This window comes from Juglans regia, chromosome 2, assembly GCF_001411555.2.
Source record: "Juglans regia cultivar Chandler chromosome 2, Walnut 2.0, whole genome shotgun sequence".
In the NCBI taxonomy this organism is placed as follows: domain Eukaryota; kingdom Viridiplantae; phylum Streptophyta; class Magnoliopsida; order Fagales; family Juglandaceae; genus Juglans; species Juglans regia.
In genome coordinates, this window is record NC_049902.1 from 4203140 (window position 1) to 4228368 (window position 25229).

Genomic DNA, 25229 nt, shown 5'->3' on the forward strand with positions numbered 1-25229 from the left:
AAATAAAACAAAAAGAGAAAATCTACTCAGCCTCCTTTTATCCCTTCAACACCGCACGAATACACGTGTCATTTTTTTCTTCTTTTTAGACTTCCGTGCTGTCCCCTCTCTTTTTCAATTTTCTTTTGCCACCCACCCCCTTTCAATCTGCTCTCTCTCTCTCTCTCTCTCAAATCTCTCTTACGATGTACTCTCCCCCCCCCCCCCCTTTCGATCTGCTGTTTCCCATCTCCTCTTTTCCCTCCTCTCCCTACCAATGATTCTTCCTTCAAAGTCGGTAAGCATGCTTCCATTCGGTATCTTATTTTTACTCTCATTTTTATTTTACTATTTTTTTAGGCAGTGGTAGCACGATTTGTCTGGAGTCATTCCTGATTTTTGTGTGTCATTTGAACACTGATTTTGTAATTTGATATGAAAATTAGTATCTGGCAGCGCATTATTTTTTGGATTTTTTTTTAATATTATGATCTGTAAAATTTATGTGGTTTGTGATTTATTGGGGTTAAGTGTTTGGACAAATAAACAACTAGGATTTTTTCTTGAAAATAATTTTTTCTTGAGTTTAGGGCGACAAACAGCAAACCATTGGACTAGTTTCTTTTGAAAAAAATCTTCAAGTAATCTTGGGTGATGGATGAATTGGTACGCATTTTAACACAAAATGTCATAACATATGTCTAACAAGGTGCTGTAATTTGTGCTTGTTACTTGCTATCTGACGAAGTGCTGTAATTTTACATGTTAAAACAAATGAGTTCACTTTAAGTAGGCAAAATATTTTTTGGGCAAGTGAGCAAGTGAACCCATTTTGTAACCATTCGACTTCTGATATAAAAAAACTTATTTATATACTTGGTCCCAGTTTCAGTTGTTTTAACCTTACCAACTTATGCCTAAGGATTATTTGGGTCCATGCTTTTGCACCTGTGATTCATTAGGCTATAAGGGTGTTTTAAAAGGGCATGGCAATGGAATACAAAATTTTGATTTCTCTACTGTGTTCAAATGGCCATTAAAATTCTCTATAAATTTCAGAAAAAGCTAAGGGAGTTACATAGGTCCTTATCTCTTTTACCTAAATTGCCTCAGTTTGTTGTGATCTTTTGACATGTAACGAGGCCAAATCAGTTTGCAATGCTAATCACAACCTTCAATATTTGCCACAGATATTATAGTGCTGGAATTTAACCATTACACCCCTGGTTCGCGGTGGAGACCTACAATTATCAACAGGAAAGACTACAGGGAAGAGGGGAATGAGGTAGATGGGCTTTATGGAGGAATCAGAAAGCTTAAGAATGAGAATGAGATTTTCACATGGAAGCAACTTTGGCTAGCTGAAGTCTTGGAATAGCATGCATTGTATGAAAAAAGGGGCTTTGTAAAATGGTCTCCCCATTTATGCCAAATTAATGTACAAAAGTTACCCCAACAATATGTAATTAGCAGAAAATCTCTTCAGGTTTTGGTTGATATTATGTTAGAAGAATGATAGCTTTCAAGTCATACGACATCCAATCCATTTCTTCAGATTTCAGATTATCTATTTTTTGCCTGTCTTATTGACAATCAAATGGACATGAAATTTCGAAGTCAGAGATGTAGACCTTTCAGACAAGTTTCTTCTACATAGATGAATTTAATTTAAGTATCTTTTGAAAGAGAGATAAGAGAATATCAAAATATCACAAACAAGTGATAGAACTTTAAAACTGGTGACATCCAATCATGCCCAATTTCAACGCCCACAATAGATAAGCATAATTTGAAAGCCATCAAATCTGAAAAGGGATTAAAAGGAGGACATAAACTATGCACTAACAAATTATACAAAGTTCAGTCCCTTCCATTCACAACAAAAAATCATCTACACAATATGGAGTTTGAGGCTTTTTTTTTTCCCACAACACTCCAAATATTCACAACCAAACCATCATCTACACAATGGTACCAACTCCCCCAGAAATGCACAACCAAAACATTGGTACAAACTTCCCAACAAAAAAATACTCAAAAACCAGTACATCCTCCATGTAATGACACATCAAACTTGCATTCATATCTTCGGTTATACATGATCAGTACCAGCACATTTCTGTAAACAACACAATATAATCATCAATTAATAACACAATATAATAGCACCCCAAGGGGATCAATATTATAACTAGATCTTTTTATTTAAATAAAGAACAAATAGTTGACTTTTGTTATGATTCATGTTAAATAGACAAAGAAGAAATCCAAGGGGATTAATATTATAACCAAATTGTTAGATTTATCTAATATTCCAATTTGTCCTGTTATTCTAATTTTTAAGGATATTTCAACATGTTCTTTTATTTTAGATTTTTTTTTTTTAAAGATGACTATAATTCCAATCTAATCAAGTCCAAATTAAGTAATTATACTTCTTCCTTTGTGAATTATATGTATATGCTCCATAATTGCACAAATTTGCAAGTATACTCGTGCTTGCATATTTAAAAGCTCTAGTACAGCGACTGCCATTACAATATATGTATGAATTAAACTTAAGAATAAGATCATTGTGTTAGGTAAGAATAGGATCTTACCTCCTCATTGCCCGATGGTGTTGGCTGTATGACATCACTATATTGGGTTCCAACAACAAAATTGTCTACAATAGCAACTCCTGCAGATTCTAGGCCCGCATGCAATTGTTCTCCGTCATTGAATATTTTCCTGCATGTCTAAATTTCATGACAAAAACATAAACAACAATTACAAAAGTGGCATCTCATACCAGTCCAATAAGCATAATATTAATACAAAAAAAAAAAAAACTATTAATGCAAAAAACTTACTACTTGTTTCTTCTTTCTCTTCATAATAGCGTTCTCCACAGCCCCTACCTTTCTCTTCATTGGGGGTCTCCCTTTCCCTCTGACAACATGGGGGCTTAATACTTTCTTACCCTTTTCTGGGATCATGTTCTTTCTCAACTTGGTTAAACCGTCGTCGGTTGTTAAGCCTGTACATTGCAACTCAAACTCATCTAACAACCGCAAAAATGCATTTACATGCTCATCACTGGGGGATACACGCGTGGCAAATTTCAAACATCTCTTAACCACGAGCTCATACCTCTGTGCGTCTGCATTGTTCCGCAAGTCATCATAACTACTTTTGACCAGTGTATATCTTCTCTTTAAGTCCTTTCGCCATCGATCCAAGACATACTTGTCAGGCAACACATTAATATTTTTTGTTTGACAGACTTTAAATACATGCCTACAAATAATCCCCCTCATCTCAAACAAGGCACACGTGCATTTAACGTCGCATTCTTCATCATTATAATAAACTGAGTACGTCACTTTTTTTACATAGTCATCCGTGGAAATTTCGTCGAAAACATCGAAGTTAGAAATGCAACCTTGTGTGCTAACAAGTATGCAATTACATAAAATCATTCCCAACACCTCTCTTTGGACTTCCTTAAACTTAGCATTTGTATACAATGCTTGAAACTGCTTTTCAATGCGGAGTGGTGATACGCATGGGATTATTTGGTTGCAGGAATTGAAATCAGCAGTCGCTTCGACCTCCACCTTCTTCTTCAGAGCATTATCAAATTGATCTACAAACTCCTTCAAAGTAGTACCAGAATGTACAAACCCGTCAAAAAATGCATTCATGCTTTCAGACCGTTGTGTAGTGCTCATACCTGCCCAAAATACACCCTTCAAATATACTGGTACCCAGAACTCTCTCTCATTGTACAACCCTTGCAACCATGCATTCTCCCCAAGGTCATACTTTTGAAGTAATTTCCCCCACTTGTCCTCAAATTCTGTGCAACTCTGTGAATCATATAAAGCACTCTGAATGGCAGACTTCAACCCTGCATTGAATTGGGAGTGAGATCCCAATTTCTCTGGCAATTTCCGCATGATATGCCAGAGACAATATCTATGGCGACTGTCTGGGAATACAATCGCAATAGCACTCTTCATTGCTCGGTCTTGGTCTGTTATAATTGCTTTGGGAGCCTGACCATTCATGCACTTCAACCATGCTCGGAACAACCAAACAAAAGTATTTGTGTCTTCATTGGAAATCAAGCCAGCCCCTAACAATATGGACTGCCCATGATGGTTTACACCAACAAAGGGAGCGAAAGGCATATTGTACCTATTTGTTAAATACGTCGTATCAAATGTGATAACATCTCCGAAGTACTCATATGCCGCTCGACTTCGTGTGTCAGCCCAGAACACATTTCTGACTCTGAACTCGTCATCCAAGTCCATGACTGAAACAAAGCCATCATTCATCATACTCATTCTCTCAAAATAGTCACTAAGTGCTTCACCCCCTCCTTTACCTAACCTTAAGTGTCTGGCTTTATTAATAAAATTCCGAGCATCTTTCTCTTGAAATTCAAGGTTCTCAAAACCACCGGCATCAACAACAAGTGCTTGGAAATTTTTGTTCATTCTAATACCTGCTCTGTCATTCAAGTCAAGCATCCTCTGACTGTATTCATCTAAACACTTATGAGATCTAAAAAATCTGGATTTCTGTGGGCTGACAGTATTATGATTGTGAGTAATCTGAATCGTCGTCAAAACCCATACCCCATTCACCAATTTCGCATTTACCTTCGCTTTACAATTCGTTTTGGTTGTTGGTCGTGGTCTCGAGACATTACTATGGCTAGGATGGTAGGTGCCGCCACGTGCACACCCAATGGTCAAATACTTTGCACTCCCATCTGCCTCTCTCTTCGTCCTAAACGTCTTTACACCAAAACCCGACTGTTTCGCATATCGTTTGTAATAGGCGAGAAGGTCTTTCTCAGTGGCAAACTCCATACCAGATTTCGGCTCTTCAACTCGTTCATCATCATCATCCGATACTTCATTAGTCCCCTTCGCCTCTAATACTTCATTAGTCTCATCTGCGTTCGATACTTCATTACTCCCTTCCACCTCCAAAGCATTCATGTGTGATATACTTGCAACATTCTTTTCACTTTCATCAGGCACAATTGATGATTGAACTGGGTGTTGGGGGGTCTCTTGGAATCGCTCTGGATTACTAGACGGAGGGTAGGACATAGTTGGAGGATGCTGCAATTAAGTACAACGTTAGAAAAAATGAATTTCACATACAGGAAAGACTTTTTGAATGAATCGAAAATGTATGTACCTGGATAGTCTCTTGAAATCGTCTAAAGTCTTCCGGATTACTCAACGGAGGGTAGGGAATAGTTGGCAGATGCTGCAATAAGGCACGACGTTAGGAAAAAAAAAAATTGTACGTACAGGAAAGAGTTTTACAAAAATAAAACGCATCTACCTGGCTACCCCAATGATATGAATATTGATTTGGATACGTATTTGGAGGCATCATATACACCGGGTGGTATGGATTTTCGGGACTAACATATCCCTATCATAAACAAATAAACAATATATTAAGTACTTGGAAATATTGATCACAATGACAGACACAACAATATATCCAAATGACGAACGTTTATCATACTTGGATGGGTGAAATCACTGTAGATGGCCTGGGCGAAATTCTATCTTCCTCTGTGCCTTCCATCTTGTAATATTCTTCTCTAACCTTACAATATTTACAACTAACCAATGCCATAGCACCATTGCTCAGAAGTGAATCAATGACATCCACATAGAGAAAATTTGATATCAAAATAGCATGGCCAAACATTTAAGAAAGAGAAAAGCCCAAGGCAATGAACAACTATCAAGTGGCTTACCATATTTGCCATCATCAAGAGCATAAAAGTACAGGACGTTGGCCCTTTATCTTTATCTCTCTACACAAGTCACTTCTACCTAAAAGATAGATTTTACATCATCAAATTATGGGCTAGTGAATTGTTTAGTGTTGTTATTGCCTTCTAGCTATATAGCAAAGCTTCAAACATGTGATTCAACCATAATGAATTTGATAGGGATGAGAACGCATTCTATATAGGATATTGCAGTCACTAGACATATTAGTACTCAAACACTCTTGTTTCTTGTGGTTGATGTCTTCTATAAACAGCACCACATTTTCAAGCTTAAAAGGTTTCTATTAGGATTTTTTTGACAAATGTGGGCAGTGAACAAAATACTACTTTCTAATTAAAACTGAACAAAAAGTTGTTGAAAATTACTACTTAATTGCAAAGCCACTAAATCTTCTTCTACTTTGTTTTTTTTAATCTTTTAAAACATCTTTTTTCCCTTTTCCTTTAGAAGAAATGAAATAAATTAAGGAAAAAAAAAAGAGAAGCTTAAAAAGAAAGAAAGGAGAAGCTTAAAAGCCAATAACTGGAAAGGCAACAACTTGTTGAGCCATAAATTCAGACATGCATAGAAAATGTGTTATTAAATTAAGCACAATACATCAAACTTACCGGTGGGGGAGGAGCTCGCACGGACTAGTATAAGCGAGAGCTTCCGACTGAATGCAGGGGAGGGGGAAAATGAGAGGGAGAAGGTATGGGCTTCCGTCTGATGCAGGGGAGGGGGCCTTCTGTACGACGCAGGGGATGGGAGAAATGACAAGGTGGGACGATGGGTTAGGGACGTGGGGGGCTGGGAGGGAACGGGGGAGAGGGAAAATGAGTGGGGTGGGAAATGTAAACTTCGAATAGGACTAAGAAATATTAAAATAAAAAAAAGTCAGAAATTCGTGCGGTGTAGTTAAAATGAGGAGGCTGTATAGTACTCCTCAAACAAAAATCATGGCACCCACAAAAGCGGTACAACTTTTAGGTTTGGTTTAGTTACTTAATTCTTCAAAATTTATTTTAACTTATTATTATAATTTTTTTAAATTTTAACATAAAATATAATAAATAATTTAATTTTTTTAAATCTTAAAATAATAATAATATTAAAAAATAATATTTTAACAATATTTTATCATCTCAACTCAACTCAACTCACTTCAACATCTAAACGCAATGTTAGACTTCGTTTGGAAATTATATTCATTTTAATTTATTATTATAATTTTTTTAAGTTTTAATATAAAATATATAAAATAATTTAATTTTTTCAAATTTTAAAATAATAATAATAATAATAATAAATAATAATATTTTATTATCTTAATTTAATTCAATTTAACTCAATTTAATATCTAAACACAATCTTACAATTGTGGAAAACAGAGTACCTGATTCGTTTCATCAAATAAATTTGAAGCCGAGAAGAGTGAGACGATCCACTCTTACAATTACCAAGTAGGTTAGTTGGAACGAGAAGTGATACAGAGAAGTGATAAATTCATCTCGTTAAAAAGTTCTCACAAACTAAAACTCTTATTTAATTTGATACATTAAGTGCCGTTTGAATAATGATACGAGATGAGATAATTTTAAATAAAAATTAAAAATTAAATAAAATATTATTTTTTAATATTATTATTTTAAAATTTAAAAAGTTTAAAAAAATTAAATTATTTATTATATTTTATATATAAATTTAAAAAAGTTATAATGATGAAATGAGATAAGATAAAAGACTTTTACTATCCAAACATGACCTAAATTATAAAATACATCTAACGTGTCACGTTAAGCTATATCAATATAAACTTTACTTTATAACATGTCTTTATGAACTATGTGTATATATATATAGGATTACTACATCCACATAAAAATTATAAAAAAAAAAATTTTATAAATTGGCATGACTTGATTTGATCCGTTAAATCTACTTTATAATAAAAATTATTTTACAATATGACGAATCACATCAAATTATATTAGTTTATAAAATTACTTTTATGTAATCAATTTGTGGTTAGAGTATTTTCCAAATATATATGTGGAAAATGTTATGGGTCCCGACATATTGTCCCGATAATTTGTCTCAACTGATTTTTTAAAATCTTTTTACTTTATGATTAATGAAGTGTTTTTTAATGATTTTGTGAATTTTTTTTAATTTTTAAGAGTATTAAAAAAATACATGAAAAAAAAATTTAAAAATATAAAATACACTTCTCGGACACAATGTGTCGGTGGCAGTAGTGCCTCTCTCTCTCTCCCCCTCTCTCTCTCTCTCTCTCTCTATATATATATATATATATATATGCAACAGTTTAGGCCTTAATAGCCCAGCTAGTAAGTTTAGAAAATGTAGTTTGGGCCAACCGAGATATCAACAAGTTCAGGAGCCGGTCCTTCATTTGAGGACTTGGATATCTACATAGGGACCTAGCCGCATGTCCTACAGCTAAAGTTCCCTCGGTAGCAGAGCTGAGTTCCCCAGCCGTCCAAGCAAATGATCACCCGAGGAAAGTTAAAACAATTTAGGGGACCCTAGGACTGACAAAAAGGTTTTGTGGTGGGGTCCTCGATCACGTCCATTTGTGGATGGTAGGATCCCACTTTGAGTAACTGGGGAGGCATTCATTTTTTACAGGTTGCTTTTGGAGATGAAAATTGAGCCTATTCTTGTTCTGGGAAATGCCATTCCCTAGCACAATGTTAATATGGTAGAGCTCTTTCCAAGATCGTACAATCAGTTAAAGCTCGACCAGTTACGGAGGAGACTGCCTAAATTGCTTTCCTGCCTCATGCTAACAAACCTGTGGTGCCCTTGCAATCTCTACCTTTGTCATGTACATCTCCTACATTATCAAGTCAAAAGGATTGAGTGTTCATTCAAACTGATTTTATTGCTGTGGACCTCGCACTCCAATTATCTTTTCCTTGAATAAATGCTTCTGCAGATGGACATGATGGTCCTATGTATGCTCAGGACTCAAGAAGGTTGGGTAAAGTGTAACTATTAAGAATGAGTAAAAAGGTCATGATTCCAGTTTGATCAATTCCAACCATTCATGCCACATCACAATGGGTGATGAAATCAAAGTAGCACATTTTTTTTTCTTTTAATCATGAACATCTCATCTCAGTTCGGCAGACTCTGAACAAATATCATCATTTCCTCTCAATTAGAACCGGAAAAAGAAAATTGAAAATGAAAGAGAACATACAAGAAGATTTGAAGCAGAACTCACTGGCATGGCATTATGGCGCATCATGGCATGTGCGGTAAGAAATGGGGTTCTCAGTTCTCTATTGCGAACCCCAACAATTACAAGAAAGTATGCCTTTTAGACCACTTAAAAGGCTCTTCTGAACAAAAAGAAAACAGAAACTTCCATTTGTCCCGAACTTTCCCGAACAAAAGCCATGTACAAGCAGCAAAGAAAACTGTGCTACTTTTAGCCTACCAAAAGTTCATATTCTAAATATAGTCTAACTTCAAACTGTTCCTGGTCATCCACTTCAATCTGCTCTTTGTACAGTGGTCTTAAACAAGAGGATGTATAACTTCTGATCCATTGAGAAGTACATAAACCCACCAACTGAATGCGTTACAAATGACCCAAAACTTTTCCCTACAATACAGTGCCATGCTGGCCCATAGACCCCATCAAATTCCTGCAAAATCACAACCACCCCAACAACAACTTATCTCCTGATCAATCACAATTGCACAGACCCACATCAGAAATAGAGAAAAGCCTCAACTTGATAAACAATTTTCTTAATCAAAATATGAAATAATTACCGTGCAATAACAATTACCTTCTTGATAGTGCAGGCAAGGGTTTTGGAAGTGAACTTTTCCATACTATCATAAGCCTTTCTTGCACAATCCGTAACATGGATCTGCATAAACGGTGGCATATCAACTGCAACCACTTTCACGCCACTGCCTGCAAAGATATCTGCCAATTCAACCTGCGAACCACAGAAAGACCTCCTTCTGCCGCCTCTGAGAGTTAATGAAACCGACAGTCTGTTAATATCATGCCCATCCAGAAGATCCTTCGGTTCTATATCCTTCACTTTCTCTGGCAATGGCTTAACATCAAGCCCTTCACGAGGTTCTCTCCGTTTCTCAATCACTTTCACTTTGTGAATCTTCTTCTTATCCAATTCTTTGGATGATTTCTTGGACTTCTCTTCAGAAACTTCCTTTGTTGATTTAGCCTCTCCTTCTCCTGCCAGTCTTGGAGCAATAGTTCTGCTCTGATGGTTTGGTCTGGTAAGTAAAAACTTGGAGGAATCCCACATGGCAGAAGTTGTCATGGCTTTCGCTTGCAAAGGGACGTCTACAAGAGTTGGAGGCGGCTGAGTATTAGCGGGCTTTCGGGATGCCCGGACTTTGTGATAAGGGTTTAACCTTGAGAAGTTGTGGGGCATGAAAGAGGAGGATTTAGAGTTCGAGAGTACGGGGGGATCCGGGTTTGCTCTAATCTGGAGGTGAGAAGTTGGGTTGGGGGTGGTGGGTTTGGGATATTGTTTTTTGAGAGTGGGATCCATGGAGGGCTTGGGTTCTGGGTTTGCTAAGTTGCGCCTTTGGGAGATATGGTGAGCCATGTTGGTGGGGAAAAGTGAAAGGAGATGGGAAGAAGAAGAAAGGGTTTGGGCATCTGATCTGGGGAGGAGAGAGTGTGCGCTGGTGTTGGTTAATGGGCATTGGTGGGGTTCATTGGATACGGACTTTTGTGTGGTGCCTTTGATTAGATCCAATGCTTTGCTTTGTTCTACGATGCGCCGAGAGCGGAGGACATTGCTTGAGGTTTTTCGTGTTTGTATGTTTGACCGTTGACTTGGATCTGTTCTTAGCTCTTTTGTTTCAGTTTGCATTTTCCACATTTTAGTGCCCCTCAGATCTGAATCCGCTAGAAAGATGATCAATTTATAATTGTTTTATTTTTTATTTTTTAATAATAAAATCTATTTTAAATAAAGTGACGCGTGTATTGCATTAATCTTATTTATAAAATAGTTGTAAGTGAAATAATTATTTCTTTAATCTAAATTAAAAAAATTTACTCATCATCTTCACAATATACAAATATAATTTTTTAATTTATTTCTCGTATCAAATAAGTGATGTATAGATGATGAGTAGAATAATTTAATTAATTTAATAAAAATAACACTAAAAATAAAATAAAAATAAAAATAATATATGATGTATAAAAATGATAACGAGGTATCAAAAAAGTTGTCCTGATAATTGCTCGAGCAAATGCAATCTCTACACGAATAGTGATGAATGCCGGATTTTGCTGCCTAAATTTGAAAAGAGGAGCTCTTTGTCGATTAGATAGAAGTAAAAAAAAGAGCGTGTTCATGGAACAGTATTATCCTAGGAGAAAAGATACTTACAACTGTGAATTATGTAATCGCCGTGTAATCATTTTGAAAAAAATAAATAAAATATAGGACCCACATAAAAAAAATTAATTTTTTAATAATGAACTCCACTATTTTTCAAAGCGATTGCGCGACGATTACGTACTTCACGATTGTACATAGAATTATTCTATCCTAAAAAAGCTCTACTTTTCTGATAGAATTGCTAACTTCTACTGTGTGAGCTGTAATTGATTTGTATGATATCGAGCTTGCTTTTAGAGAGAGAGAGAGAGAGAGACGTAAAAGGGTGTGGTGGTCTTTCAAGTGAGTTTTTCCAACAATAGTAAATATTTAATAAATATTATGGGATCATTTTATGTGTCTTTAAGAAATCTAAACCTGATTTTATGTTGCCTGATTTCTAGGTCTTTCTGGACACTATCATTAATTAAAGGGAAATTACAATTTTTCGTTCGTAAGAGCACTGATATTAGAATAGTCGAATGTCATGTCAGCCAACTTTTTCTGTCACTCACTTAGATAACACCCACTTGAAATCTAATATATCACAAAATGTGATCGAGAATGATAAAGATAAATTGCGTAAATTGCCAATAAATAATTCATTTGAAAAAAACAATGACATTCTTGCAAGTCGGCCTCGTATCGTATGTGTAAATTCTTCCGAAATTCTTCTTATAGTTATTTTAATAGATCATACAATATTAACATAAGGATACAGATTGAAAAATATTAATCCTGAAGCATTTCAATTTATGAAACTTATGGGACAACCCCTTAATTGATCACATCAACTATATAATTTGGAGGGAATAAAATATCTCAAGCCTATAATGGGTCTCTAAGCCCATCTCAAGGTGGGAAGACTCATCAAGAAGAAAGAAAAAGAGAATGAATGAGGAGACAAAAGTCTGAAGAAAGAAAACATGTCAGAAGGAAAAATATGAGATGTGACATAAAAAAAGCTAGAGACAAAGGATAAAGGGAAGGGATTAGATCACTTCCGAGGCTTCTTCCAAACGACTTTTGGGATAAGACTACGGCTTCAACTTCTTCAACCTGACAACATAGACTCCAACGATAAGGCCACCATCAGAAGATAGACCTTTGATCTCTATTATACAACAAGGATGAGAAACTATAAAATAAACATATTATAGTAGATTTTTTTTCTAACGTCCTGTGTATTTAAGCATTATATCGAATCATGTAAATCTGTATATTTTTCTCTATTTATTTTCTTTATATTTATTTTCTGTTCACTATCATAGATGTATGTACAGATACTGAACCACCAACAGAGGCTCCAAACCACACCAATCAATATTCATACACATTTTTTTCATCAATATTCATACTCCAAAATGAATATTTCTTTCATTTCATCTTGTTGCGCTCATATTAGGCATTAACAATATTCATACGCATTCTTCATCTTCTTTTTTTTCATCTTTATCACGCTAATAAATTATTATTCTTTATTATTTTTTTTCTGTAATCCTCAGCTCTCTCTCTCTCTCTCTCTCGCATATATATGCCAAAGAGCATAGCATGAAGTAACATGAATTCTCCACAAGCCTCTCTCGAATTTCCTTAATTATTACTTATTTCCGTACGTCCTTCTCATGCCGATTTTCTTTCGAGAGGCCATCTCACTTCGTTCAGTTTAAAAAATCCCACAGATTTATTAATCAAAGAGCTGCAGCTGCACGCAAGAATATAAGCAAAAGGACATGCATCAAAAGAAGCAAAACCACTTTTCTATACCAAGACAAGAGCATGTTATGTCATCTCTACATTAGATTCCACAAAATCTGCAGAAAGAGTTTGCTAATCTTCAAAGGGTAGTAACACATTTTCAAAAAAAAAAAAAAAAAAAAGGGTAGTAACACATTTTTTTTGTTATCATTTTTAAAATTTTTAACATCTTTAATCATTAAAAAAAATTAAAAATATATATAATTTTACTAATAATAATTTCTTTAATCATTAAGTAAATTAAAATTTTTTAAAAAAATCAAATACAAAAAAATAGTAAATAGATAGTAAGAAATAATAACTCTATCATTATTCATCATGAAATAAGCACTTGTCAAATTCAAAAAAAAAAAAAAAACACTTGTCTATCAAAACTTAAGAGGACGATAAGATTTAGGCTGCGTTTGGATGTTGGCTTAGTTGACCTGAATTAAGTATTTTGTGAATAGTAATGAGTTGAGTAGTATAGGGAGTTATGTGAGACCCATCTAAACTGAATTTAAAGTGTGTTTAGATGTTAAGATGAGTTTAGTATTTTTTATGAGAAATTGAAAAAGGCTGTAGGTCCCACGTATAAAGAAAGTTGAAAAAAATTGTGGATCTTACGTATAAGAAGGTTTTGAGTTGGTATGAGTTTAGTAATTTGAGAATTGAGTATTTGGATGTCAGACTCAACTTAAAATTAGACTGAACTTAGTTGAGCTTAGCTGAATTTGGAAACCAAACGCAACCTGTGTTGATTTTGATTTAGAAATGAGATGAGATTATTTTAGATAAAAAAATAAAAATTAAAAAAATATTGTTAAAATATTATTTTTTAATATTATTATTGTTTTGAAATTTGAAAAAGTTGAATTGTTTATTATATTTTGTGTGAAAATTTGAAAAAATTATAATGATTAGATGAAATGAGATAAAATATTTTCTCAATCCAAACGAGTTATTCTGTTGTATTATATTTTTATCATTCTTTATTCGTGTAGTTAGACTTATTCTTAATTAATGTGCTCAAAATGTAGAATATTTAATTAGGAAAAAGTCTACTTGCAACCGGCTGGGGGAACCCCTACTTAACCGGTTGCATAAAAATTATTATTTTTTCCCACTTTCTCATTTTGTTCCCTCTCTCTCACTCTATCAATTTTTTTCGATCACTCATAGCCAAGGAGATCGCCAAGGACTAGAAGGGCCTCTGTGTCACGGTCAAGCTCACGGTCCAGAACCTTTAGGCCAAGGTCTCCTTTGTCCCCTCCGCTGCCGCCCTCGTTATCAAGGACCTTAAGGAGCTCGAGCGCGACCGAAAGAAGACGAAGAATATCAAGCATAACGGGAACATCTCCCTCGACGACGTCAACAAGATTGCAAAGGTCATGCGGCATAGGTCCATGGCCAATGACCTCTTTGGGACAGTCAAAGAGATCCTCGGTATGTGCGTGTCCGTCGGTTGTACAGTAGACGGGAATGACCCCAAGGACTTGCAGCAGGAGATCACTGATGGTGATGTCGAAATCCCTCTAGACTGAGTTCTCCATTGAGGATTTTTTTTTTCAAATATAGTTTTAATTTGTTTTTTTTGGATAATTTGGAGATGGTATGGTTTACTATGTTTTAGAAATTAGAATATTTGCAAGGATTTGTATGCTAATTTAATTATGTTGATGGAGTTATAGTGTTAGTGTGATTTCTTTTGCTGGATGATTGATTATTGTTAAAAAAAATAAGTTTTTTTACTTGAATTTCACTACGATGGAGGTTAGCAGCGAGGTTGGGTCTTTTGTGAGTGATGGCCTGCCATGGCTTGAGGCTGGCTGGTGGTGGCAGTGGAAGGGAAGAAATCAAGAGAGAGAGAGAGATGCATGTTGCCTGAAACTTGAGGAAATTTTGTTTCTGTTCCAAGCAAAATTATGAGAATATTGAAACAGGTTGCTAAACGTTAGTGGAATCGATGGTTACTGTGGTTATAGTGAGTCAAATGAAGATAGAGATGAAGGTGGCGCAGTGTGGTTACGAAGGACTTGACTACAGAGAGAGAGAGAGAGAGAGAGAGAGAGAGAGAGAGAGAGAGAGAGAGAGAGAGAGAGAGAGAGAGAGAGAGAGAGAGGCTATGAAGCTCGTGGAATTACCGATAAATATTGATCAAGTTTTTAAGCTTTTCTGTGACAGACGGAAAAAGGAAAGGGGTGAGAGAGAAGTAGGATGAAGGAAGTGTTGAAGTGGGACCCAATTATCAACCGGTTATACAAAGGTTGTATATGCTGGTTGTATGTAGCATTTCGGTTTAATTAGATATGATAGAGTCTAAAGTAAGGATTAGAATTCAGAACTCTTGTTTTGATATCATGTAAAATTATCATTTATCTCAAAAATTTAAACTGATAAAAAAAATTTAATTATTTATATTATATTCTTAACACTAAGAAACATAACATAATTTTTTTTTTTTTGCCCCCAAATCCAATGCAATAACATTACATTCTTAACTCTTTTCTATCAAAACATTTTGATAAGCTTCTGATTCAAGCCCAACAAAGAATGATGAATCGGTAAGTTTACATGAAATTAATAATCTATATAATATTGTAAAATACGTTTACTCTCATAATTCCCAATAAATTAAAATATGTATAAAAAGAATACCGAAATCCATAACCACAACTCTTCTCTACTCTATATCTGAAAAACACTAGAAAACTGTTACTCTCATATGCATATATTTATAGAGTAGAGAGAGGACCGATTTCTTTCTTCAACTGCAATTCTACTTCCTATCAAAGTTGGAGTTTTAATAGGAAACCACTTTTTTTGTTGACCATTATTCTAACAAAATTAGCGAGTTATGATTATATAATCTTAGGCGGTTGGAAGTCTTTGAGTCAAAGTCTAACATTATTAGATAATTTCGGTCTCGTTTATTTTTATAATTTTTTTCAATTTATCTAATCTAATTATTATAATTTTTTTAAATTTTTACACTAAATAAAATAAATAAGTTAATTTTTTTTTAATTTTAAAATAAAAATAATATTAAAAAAAATATTCTAATAATATTTTATGTAATTTTTAATTTTAATTTTAATTCATTTCACCTTATCTAAAAAAAAATGAACGAAGTTGACATGACATTAAAAGTATAACAGTGTCATATGTGTCGCGTCACTAAGGACATTAAATTCCATCCGAATCGTGTCTTAAAATCATCACTTGTATTTACGTAAAATCTGCCATTTATCGGAAAGAAAGATGGTAATTGGAGAAAGACTTCCACTCAAGACCCAATGGATTATGTGAAATGTATGTTTCTGATATTCCTTGATTCCAGGGGTGAGACAACAAGACTGGCTCTGCTGGTCAATCAAAACAAAGAAAAAGAAGTGCTGGATCAATCAGAACTGGAGCAGACATGGCAGCATTGCTCCATCAGAAGATTACATACCTCAGCGGGAACAGATGATAGAGCTTGATGTCACAATATGTATGTTGATGGCATAACTTCTGATTCCACGGACATGGCAGCCGAGGAGCATCTCTTAAAGCAGATTTACTGCCACCAGATACTGCAGGGGAAGGAGAGGACGCAATGTAATTTGTTCATGATACAGACAGTGTGGGCTGGTTGGCGGGATTCCCCAGGTGCTTTGTTGGAGTACTGAAGCGTGATTGTCTGAACAGAGACCAAACAATACTCTCTCAAGTCATTTATCCAGAGTGCCGCACCAATATATACTTTTGCAGATCAAAATATGGATCCGAGATTCCTGATCATGTATGTACAAAAGTGCAAAAGTTAAACCTCTTCGAGTTTAATTCAAGATATTCTTCCTCGTTGCCTTTTGCAAGTAGATAGGGAAACACACGAGTTGACAACTCAAGGTCCTAGATGAAGAACTAGCCTGAATTCTGAAGCTCATTTTTTTCTCCAGTTTTTTTTTTTTTTTATAATCCAAGATGCTTTATTTTCTCACTTAGCCACGCTTCCAAATATATTATTACAGAGACCTGTATACATGTAGCATACACCAGATGTACACTCTACATGATGTCCACCAGATAATAGTATAATACTACTCATTTAAGACTAGTTTCAAGTACCATCAACAAATAACCTTTTTTCAATGGTAGTTCACCCACCTATCTCTTCTTACATTCGGAAAAAAGTGGTGCTTGAGCTATAACTCATTTGCTGCTCTCAAACATTATGATTTTGTTCTGTTATTGTTTCCATTCTTCAATTTCAGAAAAGCCAGAACTTGGGCCAATCATGAGGTCCTAAAAGTTTGAAAAGGATGAGCTTGCTTAAAGTGAGCGCTTAATATCCGAGAAGAGCTTATATTAGCATGGGACCAACTCAGCTCAACCTGCCCCGATTTACAACCATTCCTTCTTGAACCTGCGGATACAATATACTCATTGTTGTTAACCAAATAACTGCTCTTGTGGGAAGAATTTTGCATTGTGAGTAGACTGCTAGAAATCCTTATAGTTTTCACACACTGTTAAAGTGGCTGCCCTGAACCCTGAAAAGGTTTAGAAGAGTCCTTACTGTCTACCTATTATATTTCTAATGCTATAGTTTCAATGCCATGAACTTGGAGGGAACTTAGCAGTAGAATGGCTCCTCCAAAAGGTTTGGGAAGTCTAACAACATTTGATATGCTTGATCTAGCATGGCGTCCACAAAAGATATTTCAGAGGAAGATGGAGGTTGAAAGTAATCGCTTAGGACTGCACAATCTATTGCTTTAGCTTCCAAACATTCTTGTATGGCAGCCTCCTTATTGGTCTCATTTTGAGGTATCACATCGTGTTTTTGGCTTGCAGATTCCTTCGATGAATGGTCAACCATGATTTCTTGTTCAAGAGGATCAGCTGGTAGAAATTTATCGTCAAGAAGAAAGTCATGCCAGATTAAGTGTAGGGTTGACTTCTCTTTTGCTGCAGTGGAACAGTAGGAGATGATGATGATGAAGACGACAATGACTCTTCAACAAAGATTGGTGGTGGGAAGGTGATGTTGTTGCTGCAATTTGAGGCTTCCTTGACCAACTTTATAGCTTGGAGCTTGGCGAGAAGATCAAAATGGTGGTTGTTAGTTTCATTGTTATTCAGAAAGGTATCTTGGGTGGTGCTGTTTCAGGTGATGTAGTTGAGGGCATCACTTGTCTGTTGATGTTTGGGAATCCTTGTGGTGGGGATGGATATGGTTCTGCTTTCAGCACAATTGCATTCTTCAAATCTTTATTGAGAGAGCTAGTTCTGGTGTCAGATTTCCGCAGGCCACCAATGTTTCCATAGTCAGCAAGTATTTGAGAGAAAGGCTTATGAGTAACAGGATCGATTCCCGTTTCAGAAAGCTTCTTTCTTAACTTGGTGTTCCAGACTTCCAGTGGTTCTTAACATCGCTGTCTGTTCTCCCAGGAAGTTGTTGTGCTATTATGGACCACCTGTACACATAATCCATGAGAGAGAGAGAGAGAGAGAGAGAGAGAGAAGCCACTATCCTTACACTAGTAACAGAAAGCAGACAATTACAATGGCTGTCACTTGTGTTTGTTATGATCTTCTGAGAAATGACAACTTTCTATCAAGAGCTTTGCTATTAATAAGCCGGTGTGTTAGCATATCACTAATAGTATGACCTATTATAACTTTATAAAAACCCAAACACCAATCATATTTTAGTTAGTTGATGTGGAAAGCTTCCACATCAGCGGTGTGTATAAAATAAGACTTCTAAATAGATTTTCTCTTCTCTCAATCTATACCCAATGCAGAATAGTTGTATGCAGCAAGCTCTCACCACGAAGGTGTGACATTTTTGATAGTCTTTTTTCTGTGCCAAAGATTATAAATTATGATTTATAGCTATGCCATATAATTGCAAATGGAAGTATTGAACAGCATGCATGAGAGTGAAGCTGTCATGCTTAAGGTCAGGCCTCAGGTAATTAGTCCATCTTAGCCAGCAGCTACAGCTTTTCCCGCATCTTTTAAGTCCTGTCAAACCTCCTCACATACAGTATCAAAACAATGAGTGAAACAACAATCTGTCATAACTTGTCCATTTACAAACCATGTACATCTAATCCAACCCTATAATATTGAACTAACCTGTTTTTTTAGGAACATCTGTCCAGTTACATGTGCCATGCTTTGAGACATATGCAAGCATCTTTGCATCTTCATGTGCTGTCCTGAGACCCCTTTTAAGGTTCAGCTTGTTGCAGCAAGGAGGTCTTACCATCTCATCTGTTCATCCAAACACACACCGAAAAAATGAAAAAAGAAATCAGGAAACGGAGAGAAAAGAGATGAAGGAGAATGATGTTGGGAGAGCTAGATGATCATAGTAATGCAACTTCAAATAATATCTCTTGCCAAATGCTTTTTGAGAGGAGAGAGAGGATGGAGGAGATGGGTTTAAAGGTATAACAAGTGTGAAGGCAAGAAAAGCATGGGGCTTACTCCCGTTTAACTAAATTTGCAATATGCATACTCAAATGCTTGGCTTCAAGAGCATTTGAGTCAGGTTTGAATCAGGTGTTTTATATCATTATATGGTTAAACGAAAGATTAAATCCGGTTAAGTTAACATAATTTATTGATTTGTTTAGTTCATTGTGCAAAGGAAATGACTTCTGTTTTAGCTCCTAACAATCACAAGTTTTGATGAAGGAACACCATTTTAGACAAAGGTATCCAACTAATTGAAGATATGATACGAACACCCATATATACTAGTGCCTTTCAACTGTTTACAATCTATGATATCGAGATCTTCATTCATTACTCTCAAGTGAAAGCATCGATATTGTGCAGTGTAAACAATAATCTATCAAAAAGCACAGAAACTAATTAGACACATGGTGGCAGTAGAAGTGGAGTTCTCCTACAAAATGCACCTATTTAGTCAACTGTAGTGTCTTTCTACTAGTTGTGGTTTGAAGAATCCACAACTAATTGATCTTCTTGTTGGATCAATGCAAGTCGCTTTCGTCTGTCTCCTCCTCAGCTAAGTCAAGGAACATGGGCCCGAACTTATGATTCGTTTGTCCTATTCTTTTTTATTGCATCCCCTCTTCTCCCAAACACTGCAGTTATTGTAATGAGGTTTTTATATGGGACACCTTACCTCACCTCCTCCATTTATATGTCTATTTTATTTAATGCATCTTGGATTAAAAAAATTATTATGGAAATGAAACATAGACCATGTGGGAAGGAAGAAGAAAGGGAAGTGAGGATAAATGAGAGGCCCCTCCCTCTGCCCATGAAAAGTTAATGGGAGGAGAAGGTTAGAGACAGAGAGAGAGAGGAGGAAAAATAAAAAAATAAAAAGGTTGGAGAGGGAGAAAGAAGTGTGGCTTGATTGTCATGGTAATTGAGGGGGACACATGGCACACGTAGATGTCCTATCTTCACGCCCAAGCTAATGGATATCTCATGTGCATGACATCTAAGTTAAATGAAAAATTCTGCTCGTTCTTTTTTTTCTCATCTCTTATCATCGAGATGAAGTGATATTAAATAATAGATTTATAAATAAAATATAATAAATAGTCTCCAATCTTCTAATATCATGTCATAAAATGATGAGAGGACATGTTAAATATATATATAGTAGCGTAGGCAGAGAATAAATCCCGGGTAGGCATTTATAGAACTTGAATCCTCCCTCATGTGCCTCTCTCTCTCTCTTAAAATCAGTGTTGCTAATGGCGTTAGCATTGATGAGCAGAGTCGGTGCTTTTTGATGTAAAGTTGCAGCTCTTAGGTACATCATGATCATCTCCATTCTGTCCTATATATTAATACTCTCCTTAAATTACAAAGAGTAAATACCTCAAATGTGAGCATCGATTGGGGCTTTTAAGGATGTTTGGGAATAATATTCATTAAAATCCATAATCAGAGATTGAATTCTGGTGCCAGGCTTCTTGGGGAAACTTGAAACCTGAGAATATAATAATGTAAACTATTGGGTATTTGAATTGTTATGTCTTTTAAAAGTGATTAAACTGATAAAGTGAAATAATCAAAGTACCTCATGCTTAATATTAAATGGATACCATCTACTTCTAAATGAAATGGAGAGAATCCTTATTTGGTCCACCAATATCTGCATGTATCTATCAAGTACATTGTATTTGAGCAAAAAACTTATGTATGAGTAATTGGGATCAACTCCCATTTCAAATGGCTTCTTTCTCAACTCCCAACTTGCATGAGTGTTGGTTCTTAACATCATGGTTTGTTCCAGACAGCGTGGCATCGCATTCAATACGGTCGTTCTTGTTAGCGACATGGACTCAATCTTGGTGCTGGTCACTAACTGGGTGCACTACCAGTATGCACGACCTGACAATGCAATATGCCCATAACATAGGTACCGTCTTCATATGTTATGGGCATCTTGCATTGCCAGGTCGTGCATGTTGGTAGTGCACCCAGTATATCTTCCTTATGTATGAATTCCACAACCCGCGGTCCCGGGCGGAATTGGAATCTATTTAGATTCGCTAACCCTAACTCACGGGGGTCAACAGTGGGTAACGGCCTATGATAAGTGAAAGATAAGTCTATGTTCATGTTCATGTTAATTACATATGTATTTGTGAGTATGTACATTTTTCAAGAAACTTTATGTTTATTATGTTTACTGTATGATGTGTTGCTTATTGAGTATTCGACTCATTTTAGTTTATTTTTATGTTTTTTAAACTACTCCAGGTGATGACATTTATAAGGATGAGACTGCAGGACAGGACTTGACCGCAAGAGGCGAGGCAGAGGCCTAGACAGATTATGCTATGATTATTTCTATGGTTTAAAGTTTAAATAAATTATTTTGATAAGCACATGAGACTTCCGTATTTTTTTTTAAATAAGTGCTTCTGCAGACTCTATTTTAGATTTTCAGTATTTATTAAAGTTGTTTTATTTATGGAAACTTTCGCATCTGGCGCGTTGTTAAAAAGAAAAAATTTTTAAGTTCAAGTTTAGTAGTAGCACACTAGCTCCCCAAAAATTTTAAAATGTCTTTTTGGGAAGCGGAATGTTACACAAAAGCACGTCAAACAATGCAAGCATAGAATTCAAGCATAATCCATATCATAATCCATATCAATTCAAGCATAGAATTCACATCAATTTTAACATTTTAGCAAGAAATTAGGAGTGACAGGCAGGGAATTCAAGCATAGAATTCAAGCATAATCCATATCAATTCAAGCGTAGAACTCTGTGGTTTTTTTTTTTTTTTTTTTTTGCCTATTTGGTAAGATTTCCTTATTCCAAACCATTTTAACTATCTTTTCCTTTCTTTAGCTTTTGGGTAGTCATTGTGGTCTTTTAATCAATCAATCATGACCTCCCACCTCAAATCTTATATCTTTCTAGATCTTTTACTTCTTTGATTAGAAATCTCATATTAGTTTCCTTTATTCCTTTTCCTTTCTTGGACAATTCCATCATAACCTTTTGGTTTTTCATTGTTGCCCGACAATTTCATCTTTTCACACAGCAACCTTCTTCACCCTTGAAACTTTATTTTTGGCTTTTTAGAGCTATTAATCTGAGACAAACGAGACAAACATTAATCCATCACATATCAACCAGCAAACAAATAGCAAACCACTTTTCTCTAGCTTTCTGTTGGTGCTTTAAGGATGAAAAGGTGATCGCAGCACTAGATGAAGTGATTAGAGAAGGAATGTGAGGGTTTACAAGCCATTTGTCTCTTTAGACTACTTGAAATTCAGAGAGAGCAATGAGAGGGGGAAGTTTGAAGCTGTTGGGTTTACTCTCATAGATTTTGCTGGGATTGGACTCTTGATTTGATGGTTGAAATATAAAGCTGCTTTTAATGTGTGTTGATCATAGATTTGATAACTATTCATTTGTTAGTTGTCAAGATATTAGTGCAGACAAGGTTTCTTTATATGCTTTTCTTTATGTGATTTTAGTGCTCAGAAGAGAAAAAGAGAGAAGGAAAAAAAAAAAGAAGTGATGGTGGTCACTGAATTACAGTTGGCATCACTTAATTGAGGATCATGACATATATGAAATTAGTCAAAAATGCCAAGCCTCATAAATTTTTTTGGAGAAAGTAGAAACTATAGCTGAATAATTAGAAATCAATACAGAAAAAATGAATTAATATGAGAAATCCACCTTCTGCAATAGGAAACCAGCAACAGGTGGCTTCAAAGAACCCCTTCAGTTGAAGCATGCCTGCCAACTACGTACTAAATTAAATATAGAGTATTATAGCTTGGAAAATCAATTTAATATTTGGCTTACTATGGCCAAATAATTAATATGTTGAATATAACAATGTTTTTTTTTTCATGGTTTTGTTATAGTGATCATTTACACTAGTTGATACGGTATGTTCCAATTAATAGTTTTGCTAATCAATCACTTAAAATATAATATATAACTGAAATATTGAGATTTAGAATAAAAATAAAATAAAATTAGAGTCTGTTTTTAGATTCGGAACAAGTAACGTCACTACAAGAAAATTATTTATTTGTGGTCATTTAATTCTAGCGAAATGACTATTTACAGCCAAAATAAGTCTGTTTTGGTCACAAATAACATTTTCGCCGTAATTAAATGGCCACAAAAGCTCATTTTTCTTGTAGTGCGTAAGGTAGACCAACAATTTTATTTAGAGCTCGTTTGTATATTTAGAATATTTGTGAATAATAGAGAAATGATTTCTAAATAGTAGTTAAATGCTTTAAGTTAATATGTTTTATTGGTTTTGAAAAATTTTGGATGCAACATTAATATGCAGTTTCCTTCGTGTTTAAGGAAGGCAAAAAGTCTCAAACATAATTTATTGCGATGGCAAACTTAATATATGCTTTCGGACTATAGGCATTAGCATTGAAAAATAAAGTGGTTGTTGCTTTCAAAGGTAAAGTTGAAAGTCAGTGGGTGTCACATACTCTATTGAATGCATATTTCTTCTTATTTTTTTCAAATTATTTTCATGGTGGCACCGCGCATGCATGCCACAATTCCCTACTAATGATACTTTTTGCTTATTTTACCGTTAGAACGATTCCCAAGTACTCAATCATATTCAAAGAAGGTTACATTAATAATCTTTTATTTATCAACAACAAAGGAAATTATTAGAACTTTTTATATAACTCCTACGTTTTAAATGAGTAATATTTTTGAAAAATAATTTATAAAAATAACGTCATTTTATACAAAATAAAAACTTTATTTTAAAAAGTTTTTATTTTAAAACATGATTTTATAAAAAGTTACAAAACATATGCGTTTACAAGATTTTCTTAATAAATGTTATAAAATTTAGAACAATGTAACGTACAATTTTTAAATAGGGATTGCATTGTTAATTTTATTTTTAATTTTTTTAAAATTATAATAATATCCTTTTTAAAATGATACTTTTTTTTTTATTTAATGAAGAGCTTGCACATGCAGTCTCCATTTAGAGACTGCAAATAGAATTTTTATACAATTTAATATATTTATATCTCTTTTGCTTCTTTATAAATTCGAGATAATATATATCTACTCTATTATAATAAGTGACTATCTAATTGTGAATAGTAACTTTTATTTTTTTTCGTTAAGTTCATTAAGTCTTATTTTATTAAAAAAGCCTTAAAATCCTTGACCATTTGATGTGTAGTTTCCTTGTAGAATTTAATAAATGATTATGTTAATAGCCTCGTGGTTAGATACTTTGCTGAAATTTAAATTTTTTTTAATTTTGATTTTTTGTCTTTCTTTAATCTTGTATTTTTTTTTCAGACAAATAAATTATTGACTTTTTCACTTCTTTTTTTTATTTAAATCAATATATTAGGTGCACCTCGAGACTAACGCATTTGAGACCGTTCCCTAATGTGTGTGTATGTATATATATAGAGGACGTTGCTACGTCCACAAGTAGAAATTCTCTACCGAACACTCAAACATTTTTTTCTTTTTTTTTACTTTTTCTTTCACCATTTTTTAAACTATTTAGATATTTAAAAAAAAATACATATTCATTTAAAAACACTTACTTAATTATTAAGTAAAAAAAAATTCGGCAGAAGATTTCGGTATGGGAATAGTGTTTTCCATATATAAATAAGGGCTGTGCTACGCATCAGCAGCACACCGCCCAATTTTTTTTTTTTTTTTTTTTTTTCATTCAATGCACTAGGTGTGCGCCGGCTTCCATAAACAGTAGGCTTACATTTATATTTTCTCTATAAATAATAAAACTTGTTAATTCAACGAGTAG

General features: G+C 34.7%; 2 protein-coding genes and 1 pseudogene across 3 annotated transcripts; all 3 read right to left on the minus strand.

The window, feature by feature from the left end:
• Positions 1–1751: 1751 nt before the first annotated feature.
• LOC108999294 (protein FAR1-RELATED SEQUENCE 4-like) lies at positions 1752–6630 on the minus strand. Its single transcript, XM_018976169.2, has 7 exons — positions 6407–6630; positions 5521–5620; positions 5332–5424; positions 5182–5253; positions 2832–5102; positions 2580–2717; positions 1752–2098 (listed from the first exon to the last, which is right to left on the minus strand). Exons 2-7 carry the CDS (start codon positions 5581–5583, stop codon positions 2072–2074), a joined length of 2664 nt encoding a protein of 887 aa, XP_018831714.2. The 5' UTR covers positions 5584–5620; positions 6407–6630; the 3' UTR covers positions 1752–2071.
• Positions 6631–8866: 2236 nt separating this feature from the next.
• On the minus strand, positions 8867–10671 carry LOC108999291. 2 transcript variants are annotated; one of them, XM_018976166.2, is made up of 2 exons: positions 9605–10671; positions 8867–9494 (listed from the first exon to the last, which is right to left on the minus strand). In XM_018976166.2, the coding sequence occupies exons 1-2, from the start codon at positions 10400–10402 to the stop codon at positions 9450–9452; spliced, it is 843 nt and encodes a 280-aa protein (XP_018831711.1). In that variant the 5' UTR covers positions 10403–10671; the 3' UTR covers positions 8867–9449. The 2 variants fall into 2 exon arrangements, with proteins under 2 accessions (XP_018831711.1, XP_018831710.1); XM_018976165.2 differs by having other exon boundaries at positions 9014–9457; positions 9605–10664.
• A 6875-nt stretch (positions 10672–17546) lies between these two features.
• Positions 17547–19190, minus strand: LOC108999125 (annotated as a pseudogene).
• Positions 19191–25229: the final 6039 nt, after the last annotated feature.

What these genes read in the sequence shown, in the direction of transcription:
- LOC108999294 (XM_018976169.2), bottom strand. Translation starts at nt 5,583, where the DNA reads ATGGAAGGCACAGAGGAAGATAGAATTTCGCCCAGGCCATCTACAGTG. An exon ending in CATATCATTGGGGTAGCCAG is followed by an intron (nt 5,254 to 5,331) that starts GTAGATGCGTTT and finishes GCCTTATTGCAG; the next exon opens with CATCTGCCAACTATTCCCTA. An exon ending in AGAGAAAGAAGAAACAAGTA is followed by an intron (nt 2,718 to 2,831) that starts GTAAGTTTTTTG and finishes CATGAAATTTAG; the next exon opens with ACATGCAGGAAAATATTCAA.
- LOC108999291 (XM_018976165.2), bottom strand. Translation starts at nt 10,402, where the DNA reads ATGGCTCACCATATCTCCCAAAGGCGCAACTTAGCAAACCCAGAACCC. An exon ending in TTGCCTGCACTATCAAGAAG is followed by an intron (nt 9,458 to 9,604) that starts GTAATTGTTATT and finishes GTGATTTTGCAG; the next exon opens with GAATTTGATGGGGTCTATGG.